An 18,979-nucleotide genomic window follows, 5' to 3' on the forward strand; every position below is an offset into this window, starting at 1 on the left:
CTCTAATACCATGGACGATAGACGTACTTTATATATATAATTTACATATTATATAATATGTACAATATTGGGTATTTGGGTTTGCGATGTTAGTATGTTAACTATTTATAATTATAACGCATTTGGATTTTGGAAACAAGACCTTAACATCATAAGCTATCGGATTGTCAATATTTAATTTATAGGTAATTTGATTTTACTATATAATTTTTATGAATTAAATGTTAAGTACCTAAAAAAATCCCACAACAATTTGATCAATAAAAAAGGTCTTTTAATAGTGATGTACTGATGTCTGATGTTTTAGGAGCTTAATATAAAAGTTTAATAGCATAGATGTCGTAAGTGGTACGCGAATATAAAAAGGTTGAGAACTGCTGCCCTAGGTAGTATAAACATTATACATAATAAAATGATGCACGTATATGCTTATTAACTATAATTTATAATTATCATATCAGATTATGTTTAAATAAATGAAACAACTTTCAAGTCAAATTATAAAATAAACCAAAAAGGTATTGTATTCTATAGAATGTATTGAATATAACATAAAAGGTAAATAATAGATACCTAGGTACCTTTGTTATCTTATTGGTACAGATAAGCTCTAATAGCTCTATAATATAAAATAGTACGTATACTTATATATAATCAGGTATATTTAAATATTAATAACAGGTATAAATTAAAACATATAAATAAAAGACAAATATAGCATACCAATCACTTTTACATAGACACATCCACACATTAATCAAACTGAAATTAAACTTATAAACTCTCCTACCTAAACGGAAAAATTCCTCCCGAAAGTAGAAACGGTCAAAACATAATAGAATTAATATAAAATGTATATACTAAAAAAATTGTACGAACAATTTGTTTTTGTATATTTATTTAATTGATTAAATAAATATCATTTTAATTACAATAATAATTAATATGAATTTATAATTACAATTAATGTCAAATAAAATATATAAATTTACATAATTTATAATTTTTTTCGTCTACTAAGTTCTATAGTCTATAATATTAGTACAACTCAACTCACTACAACTGTGAAGTATGAAGTGAGCAAATGGACAATAAAAATTACTTTTTGTAGTCAAAACATAAACCTTCCTGGTTATTTTTATAACAATTGGAAATCCCACACTGGAATTTGTGAAATTCACAGATGACGGTTAATCGTGTTGTTTCAGTTGTTTGTGTAACAATAATGAGAATGGAAACATTGGAAACAACTGTACAATAAGAAATTGTTTATAGGTAATAATTATTATTTTTTTGATTATAATTCATAATTTTTGGCAGTCATCATATTATCAGTTATGGATTTATGCCTTTTTAAGGACTGTGGCCAATGACCGTTGGGCTTAAGATAAGTTTTAAAGTTTAATGGCCAGTATTAAATTAAATAAAAATTATAATTATTCTACTTGTAACTTATACTTTATAGCAGACTTACAATTATAATTATGTCCTATTAATGCGATAGTGTTCACTGAATTTACTACGACAATGCTTTGAAGTTTGCACTGACTAAGATAAATCAAATTCAGATTACTAGTATTATAGATGTGTAAATAATGAATGCTATGATAATTTAATCAAAATAATTTTTTTGAAATTTGTAACAAGTCATTTTCTTTCACAGTAAATTTAAGGAATATATTAATATAAATAATTATTGGTGGACATTATTAAATGTATGAGCGTGTAAACATACCTACCTTAGCACCCTCAAATCTAACAACACATTGAATAAAGAAATGGAAGATAAAAAACAAAATCAGTTGGAAAGTGATGAAGTAAATGAATTTAAATACAAGTATGCAGAAGAAAAACAAAAAAATGAAGAATTAAACAAATATTTATTGCGTTTGCAAAATAATATGATCATATCAGCTGTTGGACATAAAGATCAACCCTCAAATAAAGTAAATTCAGTAAACACTTTTTTTTTTACGTTTTTCCATGTAATATATTTTGTGTTAGAAAGGAGATCAACAAAGACGAATTTGGAGTGGAAAACTAGATAATACATTTTCTTCTAATAGTATTCTTGAAACTATTGAAGAAAATGATAGTTTACATCAACCAAGTGAATCATTAGCTTACTTTGGAAATCTAAATAAAGGTTTGTTATTTGTTTTGAATATTATAATATATTTATTTAATAATGTCTAAGATTTATATTATTATTTTTTTAGAATTTAAAACACCTTTAGAATCATTTGAATGGAATTTAATAAGAGAAGAAGATCCCACTGCAGTTACTGAAGTCATAAACAACGAAAATACTGAACATAATTTATCTCCGTAAGTCTTTATAATATTGATATATTATTTGAGTTACCCAGATTTGCCTGGATTAAATTTTATTATGATATAAAGATATTAAGAAAAACAATTTTTTTATTTAGCAATTTAATTATATATATTAAATATTTCCATAAGACTATAAATGATTCATGATGTAATTATTAAATATATAAACTTAAAACCTAAATTTGGATTATTTACCATTTCATGGTTAGATTTATTACACAATTCAGTAGCTACAGTAATCTAGTAGTTTATTGTGACCATTTTAACATTTTATCTAAGTAAATAATTTAATAATTATGCTTACAAATTATAATTAATGTTAATATTAAATTTCAAACTTTAAAATATTTGTCTGATTACCAATGTCAACAAATATTCTTATTGAAGCCGTAAAATATTGAAATAATTTTAAATTAGTTAATATAAGATGTTGAGAAAGTGCCTAGTGGGTATATCCCCCTGTTGTTTAGTAGGTGATAGGTGTCCAATGGTTTACTGTGATGGACGTATTAAATTTAAATTCAATGATATATTATTGTATTGACGAAAAAATTCAGAGCATAAATCTATAATACCACCATTATATAATCAATGATACCAGTGTTTATTTTATTATTTGTAATACTACTAGATAATTAATTAATTTTTGTTGAAAACATTGCATTTTAAAATTTTAATGTGTATATAAAGTATAAATATGTACGTAAAAGTTCTATGTTGCCAAGAACAATGTTTTTTAATTAAAATAAAATAATAAATGCCTGAATATTGTCACAAATAATTTAAGTATAGAATTTTTTTTTAAATCTGAGCTTAAAGTATTTTAAAAAAATTATGTTTTTTTTATTTTTAGATTTTTTTGTTTTCTGTATGAATTACTTATGGAGAAGTTTGTTTTCAATTTTTAAAGCTTAATTATAAAAATAGGGTATTTAATACATTTTCAACTGCTACCAATTTGCAAATTTTTGTGGTTTTGACAAATGTTAAAATTTGAATTTAAATGATTATAAAAATAAACTGCCCATGTATTTTAAATATTTTTATATATCAAAAGAACAATTTTTATAGGATCCTGTATTAAGAGGACACTATACCCATTATGTTATTATGTGTTGTCATATGTGTATGTATTCTGTCTTACAAATATACTAAATGCTAATTTTTGTTCAATAAAATTGATTTTGTATTAGAGTGAAAATGTAAAATGATTTATGAAAAAATTTGTGTTCATTCATCGGATTTCTAAAATATTATAATTTATAAGTGAAATATGAGAATTTTAAGTACCTATAAATATTTTACATACTCATAACTTAATTAAAAATTGATTCTGTTGAACGGAAATTTTCCACTTATTTAAATGTATAACTTGTTATACAGAGACAACGCATGCGAGTATGGTGTCTTTTTAAATTTTCAAACATTTTTATCCAGAAAATATTTTTTTTATAAGCATTTATAATAAAAATTCAAATTTCTATAAATAGCTCTAAGAGAGTCAAATTACTTTGAAAATTGTGTTATGCTTATAAAATTATGACATAAACATTTTTAATTTGATTATGTATTAACATTTTGAAATTGTTCTAAAAAAAATATTATTTGCTACAAAATATGTATATCATTTTTGAAATTTACAACTATGTAATTTCTAATATTTATTCTTATCTATATTTTTATTATGTCAAAAATGTCTTTGATTATAGGGATATAAATTCTATAACCACCTTGTATTAACAATAATTAAATATTTGATTCATAATATCATAGCAAATAACTAACAATTTATCACATACATCAATAAATGTACAATTTTACAAAAATTCATAAATACTGGTTTAAAACAATTGGATATAGATATATGATTCAATCTGGATGATGCTTATTATTAACCTAATAGCGCTATAATATAAACATAGATGATAGATGTTGCATTTAATTTATGTAGTGGTGTAGTACTAAAAAAAATTAATGGTCACACATTTACAGTATTGCATGCCTAAATCATTGATAAAAAATAATGTAGAGGACTCTGTCTCCAAACACCCTAATATAGTAATATCCACAGTATTCCACTTATTTTTATATGTATACAATATTACCTAATAAATAATGATTGATATTAAAACTCGTAATCCATTAATAATGTTAAAAACATATAATGCTAAAAAAAGAACTGAAAAACGGTATAATTAAACATTTATATATATATAAATGAAACATTTTATTTTAAATCTTCAGTTATTGTACTGGTATTTTCTTGACTTGTTGTTATCCAAAACTCTATGGGAGGCTAATCAACTTTTTACATGGTCTTTAGGAAAAAGGTAGTATTAATACATTATGCTCATGGCATGATGACATGTGTACCTGTATATACGTTATGAATACATGTATAAATTGAAAATTATATAAAGTGAACACCCTTCACTATACTACTGTTTATATCTACTTATAAAAATTAACTAATATTCAGTAAACTTTGATGCTATTGTGGGCTTGTAGCATAGTGATATAGTGTTTTAAAAAAATAGATGTGTATAAAAATCAAAGTTAAAAATTATAAATTTATTAACTCTATGATTAAGTAACCCGTCTATTTTTTTATAAAAATGGGTAAAAATTTTACAACACAAATATTTTTTTTTCATTAATTTTTAGTACAATTTTTTGACCTGTATTGTGGTTATAATATTATAAAATTGGTTTTAATTATTCTCTTACTCTTTATTTTGTTATCCTACTTTAATTTTTCATCACTATTGTATTTTTTTTAAATTATTTTCCTATAGTATAATATTAGTTATCCATATTCCCTACATTTTACTTCAGTGCTGTAATATAATAATAGATTTCCTTATCAAAATTTATTTACCTTACCTCAAATTATACAATTTCTAATATAAAATATTCTGTTATTCAGACCTTCCAGCATATCATTCAGTGTTTGTGAAACCCCTAAAAAAGTTTTAAGAGAACGTGTAAATAATTACAAACACTTGTTTGAAACCAGTATGAAAGAAAACAATGAGCTAAGAGAATTCACTACTCTTGAGAAACAAATGTTTTATGATAATGTGAGTATCCAACAAATGTTTATAAATATATCCTATACCTATATTCATATAGATGTTTATTATCCTGTTAAAGAATGAACAATTAAAAGAATTAAGTAATTTGAAAAAGCAAGTTGACAATCTTCAAATTGAAAAAAATGAATTTGAAAAAATGATTGAAAAACTTAAATATTCAGTTCAAGTAGTTGAAAAGAAAAAATATGATATTGAAATTATTAATGAAGAACAAAGAATTAATTTTGAGAAACGAGAAAATGAACTTCTAGCAATAATTCAGGTTAATTTTTTAGCAAGTTGACATAAAGTATTTATTTTTATACTAGTGTTTGTATTTATTTTATGTAGGATACAAAAAAAGAGGTAAAATCTAAGGAAGATCAAATTGAAAAATTCATATTAAGCGATAACTTTAAGGCAGAAAAGCAAGAAGAAATTAAAAAACTTGAAGTGAAAATTAAAGAAATGTATCAATTGAATAATACATATATTAATGAAATAGACACTTTGAAATTACAATTGTTAAATAAAGACAAACAACTAAATGTAGAATTGTCTAAACAATGTTCAATTTTTAATGAGTTATCTCTTCTTCAAAGTTATGCATCTGAAGCTAAGTCAGTTCCTTGTAGTATTCAGTTCTTAACTGATGAAGGTTATTTTAGTCTTAAAAAATGTAAAATATTGGAACTGGTTCAACTATTAGAACATATTCATGATATAGTAGAACAATTACAACAAAAAAACCAAATTTTACTAGATGAAAATAATAATTTGAAATTAATAACTAATGATTTTAATATTAAAATGAATAACACAAATAAAGAAAATTATGAAATGAAACTAAATTCAATTGAAGAAAAAATTAAGTTTACTATCAAAGAACTCAGTGACAGTTCTGAGATAAATATTGATAATTCTGATGCAAATAGCTTAATTGATTTGACTGTAAAATATTTTAAAGAAAACTCAAACAAGATTGATATACTGTCTAACAAGAACTTAATTTTAGAAGAAAAATTGTCCTTATCAAACATAAAACTCTGTGAAATAATATCATTTGTATTTAATAATCTTGAAAATATTCTTCAGCACATTTCTACTTTGAATGTTAAATCAAGTACAGAAATGGAGAAATTCAAAAAAGAACTCTCTAAAACTATAGAAGAAAATATATTTTTAAAATCTAGTATTCAAGCATTCGATATATTAACATTTGAATGTGTTGATATGATAGAAACAGTACAGATAAATCAATCAAATCTTATAAACATTCAAGAAGAACTTACTGCCTGTAATGGTATTAATAACGAATTACAACTACAAATTGAAGAACTAAATGCATTGAATACAAATCTCAATACATTAATTGAAAACCAAATTAAAATTGAAAAACAAATAAAATACGAATTGGATGATACTAAATATAAACTTTCTCTTAAAAATAAAGAGTTAGAAATTGTAGTTTCACAAGTTAATGTTTTACAATCAACAATTGAAGAAATTAAAACAAATACAAACTATAATCCTACTATTATCAAAAGACTAAATAATGCACTTAATACTATTAAATTTGAACTGGAAGAAAAATCTAAATTTGTGAATAAATTCAAAAATAACAAATCAGAAACAACAATTTGTAATAATTTAGAAAGAATTCATAAACCAAATGAGGTTATTACAAAACTTAAATCTGAATTAAAATATAAGTTAATCAATGAAAAAGCTTTGAATAATGAATTGCCAATTGTTACGGTAGAATTGGATGACACTATTGTTAAAGTTGATGAAGTAAAATCAGTAATTGAAATTTTAAATATAAAGGATGAATCCAATGTTTCTATTATGGAACAGCTCAAATATGAACTTAAATGTATTAAATCTACACTTATTGGAAAAAATGAGTTAATTAGAAAATTAGAAAACATTAATTTAGAACTTTTAACAAAATGTAAAAATTCTGATGAATTAAATAAAATCATCACTGAACTTAAAATAAATCTGGAGAATAAAATTAATGTTGAAAATGAAATACGAGCTGAACTTAATGCTAAAACTATTAAATTAGAGTATGCTATGCTTCAAGATAATGAACTTCAGACTGTGATAGAAAGTATGGAGAATGAAATAAAATCAAATGTTGTTTTAATAGACAAATTGAAATCTGAATTATCTACAAAATCAGATTTATTAACCAAATTAGAAAATGTACATTTTGAATTAATTTCTAAACATCATTATAAAATAAAAAATAATTTAGAAGATAAAGTTCAATTACATGTATTGAATTACCATAATTTGTATACAGAATTTATTAATTTGTCTTGTGATATTGAATCATTATTAAAATATCAAACCATTACAGTATCTAATCTGAGAGAAGAAATTCACCTTAAATCTACAGAAATTGAACACTTGCAAAAAAAAGTACTTGAATCGAATTTGCAGCAAGAATATGACAAGCTAAAAGAAGAATATATGTTAAGGTCTTATGAATGTGATGAAGCCCGACATAAAATATTGCATTTGGAATCAACATTATCAAGAAATAAAAAACATGAAAAAGTTCTTAGAAATGATTCATTTCATATTAAGGTTAGTGATAATAGTTTAGTGGATTTAAATGAAGAAATTGTTTTGATGAAATCAGAATTAGCCAAAAAAACTAGTTGTGAAAAAATATTACTGGAAGAAATAGCAAATCTTAAATGTAACTTGGATGCACTTCGAGAAAAACTTTTTAATGTCACTAAAGAAATGGAACTTAAAGAAAAAAGATGTGAAGATTTAACTTTGATTATTAATGTTTTAACAATTGAAATAAAGGATGCAAATTTAGTTAAACAAAATCTAAAGACTTGTTGGAATGAAGCTGAACATGAATTACTTAAGTCTGGAGACCTTTGTGAAAACCTTAAATTAGAATTATATAGTGTGCAAAGAGAATTAGAAAATGCTTGCATTAAAACTGAATGTATAGAAAAGGAATTACAAAATCTTGAATTTAAATTTAATGATAAAATTAATAAAAAATACTTCAATAGTTGTGATGTTAGAAATCAATTAATTGATCCACTTGTTGATTATGTACATGATATTAAACTGAAACTAACTGAACTCAATTCTGCAATGATATCAGGAAACCAAAGCGAAAAACAATTTAGAACAAAAGTTATGTCTGTTGATGATGATGTTTTATCACACAATGAGTCATGGAAAATAAGCTATAACTCCCAACTTGGATCTCCTAATTGTAAAATTGGTTTAGAAATTGATAATTTAAATAAGATTTTAAAAGAAAAAAATATTTTGATAAATACTCTACAAACAGCTAAAAAAGAAATAAAAAAAAGAAATTATGAACTTCAATGCCAAATGAAAAAACAATCTGATGAAAACAATAAATATGTTAATGATATACAATTTGTGAAAAATGATCTAAAAGAAAAAATATTGTTGGTGAGCAATTTAAATATTGAGTTGAACAGAATCAAACTAGAATATACTAAACTTGAAGAACACAATCAAGCAAATAAAAAAGAAATTGATAATAGCTATGACATTGATTTAGAGTTAAGAAATGGTAAAAGGAATATTATAAATGAAATAAATCTTCTCGAACCCGGAAAAATTACAGGAGTTCTAACTGATCATAATTTGTCTAATTTGTTGGATATGTTTGTCAGCCTTATAATGATCAAAGAACATCAAATAGTAACTGACTTAGTTAGTGACCAGAATAAAATTAAACAATTATATGAAGATAAAATCAAACAGATGCAAGAAGACATAAAAAAAGGAAAAGAATGGCAAGAGCAGGTTGAAAGTGATAATGAAAAACTCAGCCTTGAACTTGAAAATCTCAAGTATCAAAAAAATAACTTCTCTGGTAGAGAATTAAAGATAAAAGAACTGACAGAAAAAGTTTTAGAAGCAGAGAATCTATCCTTTAATTATTTAAGTGAGTTAGAAGAAATAAAGACTCGAATGAGTCAAACAAGTGAACAAAATTATCAGTCATTGTTACACGAATTTGAAGAGTTTAAGACTAGTTCAGAGCAATCTTTACAAGATTTGAAAAATAAACTTGAAAATAAAACCAAACAATATAACAAATCATTAATATTGTGTGAAGTTCAAAAAAGTAGTTGTTCGAGTTTAGAAGATCAAATAGAAAAGATTCAATCAGAATGTGCTTGTTTAAAATCTGTTATTGAAAAAAAAGATGAAGATATTAAACACTTAATGAAGACAAATGAATATGAAATAATGATCGAAAAATATAGTTTAGAAAAAGAAGAAATGAGAAATCTTTATGAAAAAAAAATTAATGATCTACAGCTTGATTTAAGTAATATTAAACATAAAATGTATTGTACAGAAAAGTTGCTAAAAGAAATTAATAAAAACAATGAAAAAGATCAAATTAAATTTAAAATGAATAATCACGGTTTAGTTGAAGTAAATGATATAACTGAAAAATTGAGGACAATACTTAAGTGTAATGGTACATTGCCAACAATCTATGAAAATATTTGTTCATTAATGACCAAATGTGAATATTTAGAGGAAGAAATTAAAGAATTGAAACATGCTAATGTCAACTTAGACAATGAATGTGATTCTATGTTAGAGGAGGTAAACAATAAAGATAATAAGATATCTGAACTTTTGACTCAAGTAGATTTGTTGAAGAAAAACATTGAATTGTTAACAGAAGAAAGAGATATTTTGAAAAATAACAAGTGTAAAAAATGTAAAAATGTCAACAATGATGTTAAAAAGTTAAATGATGAAATATGTAGTTATGAGCAAAACATTTATGAACTAAGAAAAGACAAAGGTCAGCTAATTGTTCAACACAATAAGGAACTAAAGCGACTCAAAAACGAACTACAAGAAGTTCAAGCTAAGAACTTGGAATTATTTAACGAGTACAGTACATTATCCGGTAAGTGTAACTTTAAGACAGTGGACAGCAGTTCTCAAACTGTGATCTAGGGGTCTGTAAAAGTAGTGTAGGTGCTCCGTGGGGTTATCATATTAATCCAATTCAAATATTATTATTATTAATTGGACCGCACAAATGTATTATCTGAAAACTTTTAAAGACTAACACTAAACTTTTTATAAATCCACAGATTTTGTGTGGTAGTCAATAATGAAATTGGATACAACAGGGTTTATGGTAATTTTACATGTATGATTATTTAGCTTCCATCTACAATCTATGAGGTTCTTTGGTCTTTACTTACTAGTCATCACTCATTAGCCATCCCCGATGTAGTTATTATTCTCTGGATATGTACTAATTTACAATAAATTTTAAATGGGTCGTTAGCTAAATACATCTAACATTACATAGGGATTATCCTCATCAAGTACAAATAAAGAAAAATGTATCATTAAATATTAAAATTTATAAATTACTACAAAAATTATGTTTTTTCCTATTAAAGTATTCAGTGGTGTTATAAAGAAAAAAAAAAAAGTAAATCATTAACAATTAACATAATTGTTTTATAAATTATTGTCAAAAAGATAATCCTGATTGTTTGGCTCTCAAATTTTTTTTAGAATCATAAGGGCTCCCTAAATAAAAAAATTTGAGAACTGCTACTTAATGATATAAAAAAATGTACATTAATATATAAAATTTATTTTATTGACAGAAACTGCTAAAAATTTGGAAAAAACATTGAAAGAAGACATTCAACAATTAAATAGATGTATTGTGGATAAGAATGCAAAAATATCTACATTAGAATTGTTTTCCAAAACATATTCCAATGATCTCAAAAAGAAGAATCATGAATTGGAAATTATTTTTAAAAGAGCAAAAGATGAAGTAACATTATTCAATATATTACTTGTTGTCAGGCGCAGACTAGTAAAAAAGGGCACGGGATGCTATATAATTTAAAGGGAAATAACAAAACTTTTGCCTTCAAAATTCACATTCATTTTAATTATAGTGATAAAACATATTTATACTGATAGGGGCAAATATATTTTGTCAAGCGATGCTGTAGCATCCCAGCATCCTGCCAGTCTGCGCCTGCTTGTTGTATGGAACACATCATAAATTAATTTGGTCTTTGTATTCCAATTATCCAATTTAAATCAAACTGTTAAATGTTTTGAGATATTTTTTTTTTTTTGTATAACAATATTAAGTCATGAGAAATTCACTTTACATATATTTAATATTAGTTTATTTATTGTACAGAACCATATGTTGCGCAGAGAATTATGTCGATTGAAAGAAATTAAAAATGTAAGTACAGCTGATCATTGTACTCAGACTGTTGAAGAACAAAGCAGCATAGTAAGTACTAAATTAAAAAATTTCCAACAATCTTTTTTTCATAATTATTATTGTTAAAATCCTAATATTGTTTTAACACTTTCCAATTAATTTTTTTAGATACCTGACCATAAATGTATGATTGACAAAATTGCTAAATTTGAGAGTGATAGTAAAATGATGAGAATGATGCTACATCATCGTAAATCTAAAATAGAAGAACTCGAAAAGCAACTCAATGAAAGACATTGTAGAATTTAATTATTATAAATCGCTAGCTTCAGCTCTTTAGTTAAATATTTAAATTTGTATTTTTATAAGATATGAAAAGTATTCAATATTCATTTGGTATAAAAATTGAATTTTGACCTATAAATTTTTATTATAAATCTATATTTTTAAGTCAATTTAGCTTTTAGTGATTTTTTTTAGCTATTTGTACAGTTTATATTGTATTTAAAAAAAAAATTATATTTATATTATTATATTTTCATTTTTATCTAATAAAGAGTATTCAAAATTGAATTAATTAGTTTCAATTTGTTTTTACCTAGAGACTAATTAAATTAATTGCAAACATTTTTAAAATGTTCCATTCTTAATAATTATAAGTAACACGAAATAATTTGAAAATATACCATAAATAAATTATAGATTAATTTATAGAATAATCTTTCTTAATTGATAGATTAATAGGAATAATAAAGTAAAAACTAAGTTTATTAAAAAAGAATATATTTTTCTCAAAACACAAATTAAATTGTACCCATTATAAAAATGATAACTTAATTTTATATTTCAACTTTCGAAACACCGGCAGTCTGGAAAATATTTCAGAATATCTGAACTGTAAACCTGAAATTAATATTTGAGGATTAAGGTAAGTTTCTTAACATTTTTCTGTGATCTACAATTTTTTTTTTTAAATATTATCTTGGTATAGTTATTATTACAGTATAATAAAATGAGATTTTACCTCGATCAATGTGTGATTGCCAATACAGCTCTGACAAAATCTTCTCAAATTCCTGTAAACACTTATACTATTTTTCATATTATCAAAGTTTATTCTTGTGAATAAATTGATTTTCATGGTTCACATATGAAATATACTTGCAGTAGATCTAAAAAATATATTATAACTTAAATTTAATGGTGAAAAGCAATAACATAAAAATTGTTAGTTTTGAGAATATTAAGATGCAAAAGGATCAAATGTAATATATAATTTTATTGCATAAATAAGAACTTGAAAATAAAAAAAAAAACCTTGGGTATAAGGTTATTGTAAATCATTTGTTTAATTAATGAAAATGTAATCTGTACTAAACTCGTTACTCAGAGTAACCTCAGGTGACAACCAATTATTGTTAGACCACACCTCTCGAATAAATAAGTTGCTGAATTTAGTTTCCATCAATCAGTTTTAACTGAAAAATTTCTTAATCATCTTAGCTAATTGCAAGGTGGTAACAGAGATGATGCTCCTAAAAGTGTGGCGTTCAACATGCCACAAGTTTTCCTTCACAAGTTAACTCATATAAATATTATACTTATATACAGTATACCTATATTGTATTGTTAAAAAGTAAAATTAAAAAATTAAACTAGTTTAAATTTATAAAATCCTCGTTATTATTTTATTTATGTTAATCTTAGGACATATCAATCATTGATTTTATTAATTAAATTTAGTTGCAACATTTATTTATTCAGTATTTTTAAATCAAATGTACTAAAATGAATAAAAAACTTAATCCTTACTTTCTTTTAGTGACAGGAGGACCAATGACAAAAATCTTAAAGAACATTCATGGTGAATGCACATCAGTTGACAGTCACTTTTCCATTCTAATAAAAATAAAAGGAATACATTTTAGTATAAACAAAAAATGAGATTCTCAATAATGATAAAAAAAATAGATTATAATATCCTTAGATCCCCTAATATGCAACAAATTTTGGTGTTTTAAGTCATCAATGTATTATAAATAATTTTAAACATTATATTACAGAATAACTACCTAGGTTCATGAATCATTAAAGATTGGTTTATATAAAAAAATGCCAAAATTTGTTGCTAAATATGAATCCAATTTGGGTAAGAAAACATTAGTGTTTATATAACAAACCCTACAGGAAAATAAACAGTTTACCTTTAGTATTTGGATGACCTACCTACGATTGACAATCGAGGTTTGCTGCCCTAAATTGAATCACCTATGTGGATTGACCAAAGCTTTAAATGCATTTGCTGACAGCTTAAGCCCTAACAGGCTAACATTCCTATGGATCATTTCTAATAAACCTAATTAAAATTCAATTTTGTTGTTTTTCAATTACTTGCACATAAAATATGTTAACAATGTATACCAATAGACAGCATTAATTATATTCAAATTTAAATGCTTACCAGTGAATTAAAACGCTTGGATTAAAAGTAGATTGGTTATGAGACTAACTTAATTTAGCTAACATTTTCCAGAAAAAAAAAAAAAAAATTAAACAGGAAAAAATATTTGGTTTTGGAAGTAATGCTATATATAAAAAATTAATGTAGAATAGAACAAAAAACTTAAATATAATTTTTCTTGGTGTTCTTAACTGTTAAAAAAAAAATCTCACAATACTCAATATACGTACAGAATTATAAAATTTACATCAACAAAGTTTTGGGGTATTTATAAAATTGTATCTAGTATGTAAGAGCTTAAAACTAAAATAACTTAAATTGCTTGATATTTTATGTAATTTTTATCATTGTTATTGAATACTATTTTGAATTCTCTTTTGCTAAGCCTACTAGTTTTTCAATATTCTAACTTATATGATAAAATATCAAGCTATAATTTTAATAAAATGGACACCGGAAGAAAATGCATACAATATATTATTTTATAATATATTATGATAAATAAACATACACACATACAAAATATGATGTATAAATTATTATTTACTAACTAATAGATATTTAAAATTCATACCTTACCTATAAAATACAGAAACAGAAATAGTATTGCTACCTATGTAATTTGTTTTTCAAGAAATTTCTCTTTACATTAAGAAGCTAAATTACTGGAAGCAATAAAGGAGTTTTAAATATTTTCAAGATATATATATTCTCAAATTGTGTAGTAAGCACACAACAGAGAAGCTACATAAACTTAAATAAACCAAAAAACACATTAACTGAAATAATTTAATTTTAATGTTATACATATTATACAAATGCCCAGATAAATAATATAATTTCATAAATAAATATTTGTAGTTCATTGTTATTAAGATTGTAATCTTTATTGTAAGAAAAAATATAACAATGCTATTGTATAAGTCCATTTAAAATAATTAAGTATAAGTAAAAATACTAATAACCTTTTAATTTGTACGAATCAAAAAGACTAGTTAAAAACCAAATCATTCTGAATATTCTACATATTCATTAAGACTAACAGTTATGAATTTATTTATAATATTAAGTAACCTACATCCTAATTTACTGTCATAATAAAAAAATTGTGAAAACACAATTTCCTCTTATACAAAATCGTTGAAAATATATCAAATACTTAGGTAAGCTTCAATTAAAAAATACAAAAGAAAGATATAGTTGAGAAATATAAAAAGTATATTACCAATACAAAACACGTCATTATTGTACTTAATAGATAAATTTAATAAACTGAATGTGCAGTAGACGAGGATGAGAATGTATTTCAAATGACTGGCTCTTGTGTCATTATTACCCAACTCATGAACGGTTTTAAATAATACATAGAAATAACCGGTACGAGTTTCCTATTTTTGTTTATACTGCCTAACAGACTGCCTCCTCGGATCCTGCCTAACAATTTTCAAAAAATAAAAAACCATTTTAAATTAGAATCCTAAAAATATATGAACATCAAATAAATGGGGTGCAATTTTTGATAATATAGTTTAAACTTTATTTACCTTTAGTTGAAAGTGATGCATTAGTACCGCCGACCAGGATTTTGACCATAACCAGCATTACCAGCATTTACATTGCCGGCTCCTAAATAAAGAAAAGTTGCAAAATTAATGTTTGTAATAAAATTTACTTAAAAATATTATTATATATTTAAAATATTAAAATAAATAGATCACCAATTTAATAAATACAACTACCTGGGTTTCCATAAGGTGTAGCGCGATTATTAGAGGTATAATTAGATCTCATCGGGCCACCGCCACCACCATAACTTTGATTTGGACCCCAGTTGTTACCTATAACATGTTGAAATTAGACAAAAATTAATAATAAGAAAATTAATTTTAAGAACTTACTAGGTTGTTGTGAACCTCCCCAACTATCACCGCCACCTCCTTGGTTACCCCATGCTGGATTATTGTTACCCCAACTTTGAGGAGCACCGCCGCCACCTTGCCAGGCTCCACCAGAATTTGAGTTGTAACCACCTGCACTACCTCCATAACCACCACCACCACCGCCGCCAGAGCCATATCCTCCTCCCATTCCAGAATTTCCATATCCTCCACCGCCACCATTTGATCCTAAAAAACAAAATAAATACATAATGTAAGATAAATTTTAAATTTATATGAATACATGAAACCAAATTGATTTGGTCATTAAATATCTTTTACTTTCATTTCAAAAAAATACCTTTTTAATATTTTAATGAAATGCCATTTTATTGAGCATATTAATTAGGTACTAAGTAATTAATTAATACAAAGTATTTTGACATATTAAAGTATTAATAGAATATTTTACTAACATTTATTTAATACATAATTTAAGTTCAAAAATGTCATATATTTTAAATTGTTGAATACAATTGAAAATTGAATGCATGCATAATATAATTGTTAATAAATATATATATTCATAATTACTGTTATGATGGCCTCCCCATTGTTCATTTCGTGGATTTCCACCCCAACTACTTCTATTGCCACCACCTCCTCCGCCACCACCACGACCGCCTCGTCCACCACGGCCACCACCAGCGCCATCACTACGACTAATAGCTTTTTTCACATCCAATTTTCCACCAGCGACTTGGTGACTTTTAATCACTATATTTAAAAAAACATATATTTCATTTTTAATTTTAAGAACAAATGTGTATAAATGTTACTCACAAACAGCTTTGTCAACTGAATCAGTATCATCATACTCAATAAATCCAAATCCTTTTCTTTGACCAGAATCTTTATCAGTTACTATTGTTACATTAGTGATATTACCAAATTTTCTAAAATATTCAAGAAGATCGTTTTCTGATTGTTCTTTAATACCAGAAACAAACATTTTTTTTACAGTAGCTGCGATGTCTGGTTTATCAATATCCTAAAATCAAAAAATTGAAATATTTTTAAGATTAATATTAAGATCTTTACTTTTGTTTTTATTAGTTAAAATAAAAACAACTTAAAATCAGTAATTTTATCATACTTTGGTATAAACTCATTATAAATATAATGTTCATCTTTTTCTAAATTTTATGTAAAAATATGTAAGATATAAAATATTAAATGTAAATTCCATACGTCACGTGGAACAGCTCGCTTTGTTTCCACTTCACGGCCATCTATTTTATGGGGTCTATTTGACATGGCTTGATCAACCATAGACGATTGAGAATAAGTAATGAATCCAAATCCTCGAGATCTAAAAGTTTAAGTCATATAATACGATATATAAATTACAAATGAATAATTACTAGTTGTAGTATTAAACTAAACAAAACAAAACAAAATAAAGATTGGTTACCTCTTGGTTTGAGGGTCTTTCATGACAACTACATCCACAATTTCACCCCATTGCTCAAAAAATTCTTTAAGTGAATCATTAGTTGTGGTATAGTTTAAACCACCAATGAATAATTTCCTGTATTGTTCTGGTTCCTACAGTTAAAAAAACACGTAGGTAATGGTTTATATAAAAATACTTCATTAAAACCCTATTCAAGTTGTTAGATAGATAAAAATATGGGCGTAAAATTAATACAATAATAATAGTTGTTTATTCGAATAAGTTAATACAATAATTATAGGCATTGATTCGAATAAGGTAGGTTAACTTTACTTACGTCAGATCCCATGTTTGATGAGGAAGCTCGTAATACGAACAAAATTAGAAAATGTGATGCAAATAAAACGGTAATATAATAGTCAATTGAAATCAACAAATCTTAATCAAGTGTTTAATAATTTACAAGATTAAAAATTTATGTTATAAAGACTGAAATTCACAAACAAAAACGGAAGTCACAATTGGCCGACAGTACTATGGAAAACGAGTCAATAACTCGTAGTCTGAACTCTGAAACTCGGAACGTAGGCGTCTGTGTGCGGTACATCAAAATGGTGGCCAGTTGATGTTGTATGACGCGGACGCTTGTTACAGTGTGAACAACTTAACTTTACAACACAAACATATTTTTTTTTGTCAATAGCGGGAAATATACATATTTCCGTTTAAAAATTTATAATATATGACGTAGTCACGTTTTCAACGTTTTTTGTGTTTAAATGAACAGACATTTAAGGTCAATGAAATTCCTAGTAAACTTAGATTTTGTTTAATTTAATAGTAAATTATTATTACCAGCTTATTATTTACCTAAAAAAAATTAAAATTTATTCTTGGTTTTTTAAGTATAGTGATGAGTGTATATTGGTTTACAATGATATATTGTAGTGTTTAGTTTTTAATTTTTGGGTCTCAAACAGTTATAACCTTTTAAAGTGGGTAGTAAAAATGATTTCATCTAATCAATCTTGAATTATATTAAATTATTTAAATTTCTAAACCTTCTCAAAATAATCGGTGGTGTGGTGTAAGTGGGTATCGCCGTAACGCTCTTCTATGTATTAGGTGTCGAATGTGCCAATTAAAATTGATATACTTTTTTGGATTCAATGATATATGATAGCCATGGCAGGCGAGAGGGTGGGGCAGAAGGGGCCAGAGCCCCCGGGCCCGGACCTCTAGGAGGGGCCCCGGTTAGGTTAAGTATAAAATAAGTATATATAAGTAAAAGGGCCCGGAGTTGATCAACCCTGGGACCCACCAAAGTTCTCGCCGTCCCTGATGATAGCACATGAAAAACAATTTTGACTATTTTGAGTGGAGACAGTCATCTGTTAGCCAAGGATATTTATTATTATTTATTTTATATTATTAATTGATAAGCATTTGTTATAAATTGTATTATATAATATAATAGTTATATATATATATATCTTTTAAATCAATAATAGA

At 25.1% G+C, this 18,979-nt stretch overlaps 2 protein-coding genes across 6 annotated transcripts; one reads left to right on the plus strand and one right to left on the minus strand.

Annotated features, from left to right (window-relative positions):
- Positions 1-1,234: 1,234 nt before the first annotated feature.
- Positions 1,235-12,046, plus strand: LOC113554367 (uncharacterized protein PFB0145c-like). Of its 2 annotated transcripts, XM_026958180.1 has the most exons (10): positions 1,235-1,275; positions 1,664-1,946; positions 2,005-2,146; positions 2,220-2,328; positions 5,264-5,417; positions 5,491-5,694; positions 5,763-10,365; positions 11,087-11,262; positions 11,644-11,742; positions 11,842-12,046. In XM_026958180.1, exons 2-10 carry the CDS (start codon positions 1,779-1,781, stop codon positions 11,980-11,982), a joined length of 5,796 nt encoding a protein of 1,931 aa, XP_026813981.1. In that variant the 5' UTR covers positions 1,235-1,275; positions 1,664-1,778; the 3' UTR covers positions 11,983-12,046. The 2 variants fall into 2 exon arrangements, with proteins under 2 accessions (XP_026813981.1, XP_026813980.1); XM_026958179.1 differs by having other exon boundaries at positions 1,257-1,946.
- A 389-nt stretch (positions 12,047-12,435) lies between these two features.
- LOC113553338 (heterogeneous nuclear ribonucleoprotein 87F-like) lies at positions 12,436-18,069 on the minus strand. 4 transcript variants are annotated; one of them, XR_003405198.1, is made up of 11 exons: positions 17,805-18,069; positions 17,486-17,619; positions 17,263-17,383; positions 16,855-17,062; positions 16,606-16,788; positions 16,033-16,260; positions 15,874-15,972; positions 15,679-15,760; positions 13,486-13,572; positions 12,698-12,845; positions 12,436-12,576 (listed from the first exon to the last, which is right to left on the minus strand). XR_003405198.1 is itself a non-coding variant. In XM_026956624.1 (9 exons), exons 1-8 carry the CDS (start codon positions 17,814-17,816, stop codon positions 15,699-15,701), a joined length of 1,047 nt encoding a protein of 348 aa, XP_026812425.1. In that variant the 5' UTR covers positions 17,817-18,068; the 3' UTR covers positions 15,330-15,568; positions 15,679-15,698. The 4 variants fall into 4 exon arrangements, 2 of the variants coding, with proteins under 2 accessions (XP_026812425.1, XP_026812423.1); XR_003405197.1 differs by having other exon boundaries at positions 15,871-15,972; positions 17,805-18,068; XM_026956624.1 differs by lacking the exons at positions 12,436-12,576; positions 12,698-12,845; positions 13,486-13,572 and adding an exon at positions 15,330-15,568 and having other exon boundaries at positions 17,805-18,068.
- Between the last annotated feature and the right edge of the window lie 910 nt (positions 18,070-18,979).

This window comes from Rhopalosiphum maidis, chromosome 2 (genome assembly GCF_003676215.2).
Source record: "Rhopalosiphum maidis isolate BTI-1 chromosome 2, ASM367621v3, whole genome shotgun sequence".
Lineage (NCBI taxonomy): Eukaryota > Metazoa > Arthropoda > Insecta > Hemiptera > Aphididae > Rhopalosiphum > Rhopalosiphum maidis.

What these genes read in the sequence shown, in the direction of transcription:
- LOC113554367 (XM_026958180.1), top strand. Translation starts at nt 1,779, where the DNA reads ATGGAAGATAAAAAACAAAATCAGTTGGAAAGTGATGAAGTAAATGAA. An exon ending in ACTGAACATAATTTATCTCC is followed by an intron (nt 2,329 to 5,263) that starts GTAAGTCTTTAT and finishes TCTGTTATTCAG; the next exon opens with ACCTTCCAGCATATCATTCA. An exon ending in TTGAAGAACAAAGCAGCATA is followed by an intron (nt 11,743 to 11,841) that starts GTAAGTACTAAA and finishes TAATTTTTTTAG; the next exon opens with ATACCTGACCATAAATGTAT.
- LOC113553338 (XM_026956622.1), bottom strand. An exon ending in AAAGACCCTCAAACCAAGAG is followed by an intron (nt 17,384 to 17,485) that starts GTAACCAATCTT and finishes TTAAACTTTTAG; the next exon opens with ATCTCGAGGATTTGGATTCA. An exon ending in ATGGGGAGGCCATCATAACA is followed by an intron (nt 16,261 to 16,605) that starts GTAATTATGAAT and finishes TTTGTTTTTTAG; the next exon opens with GATCAAATGGTGGCGGTGGA.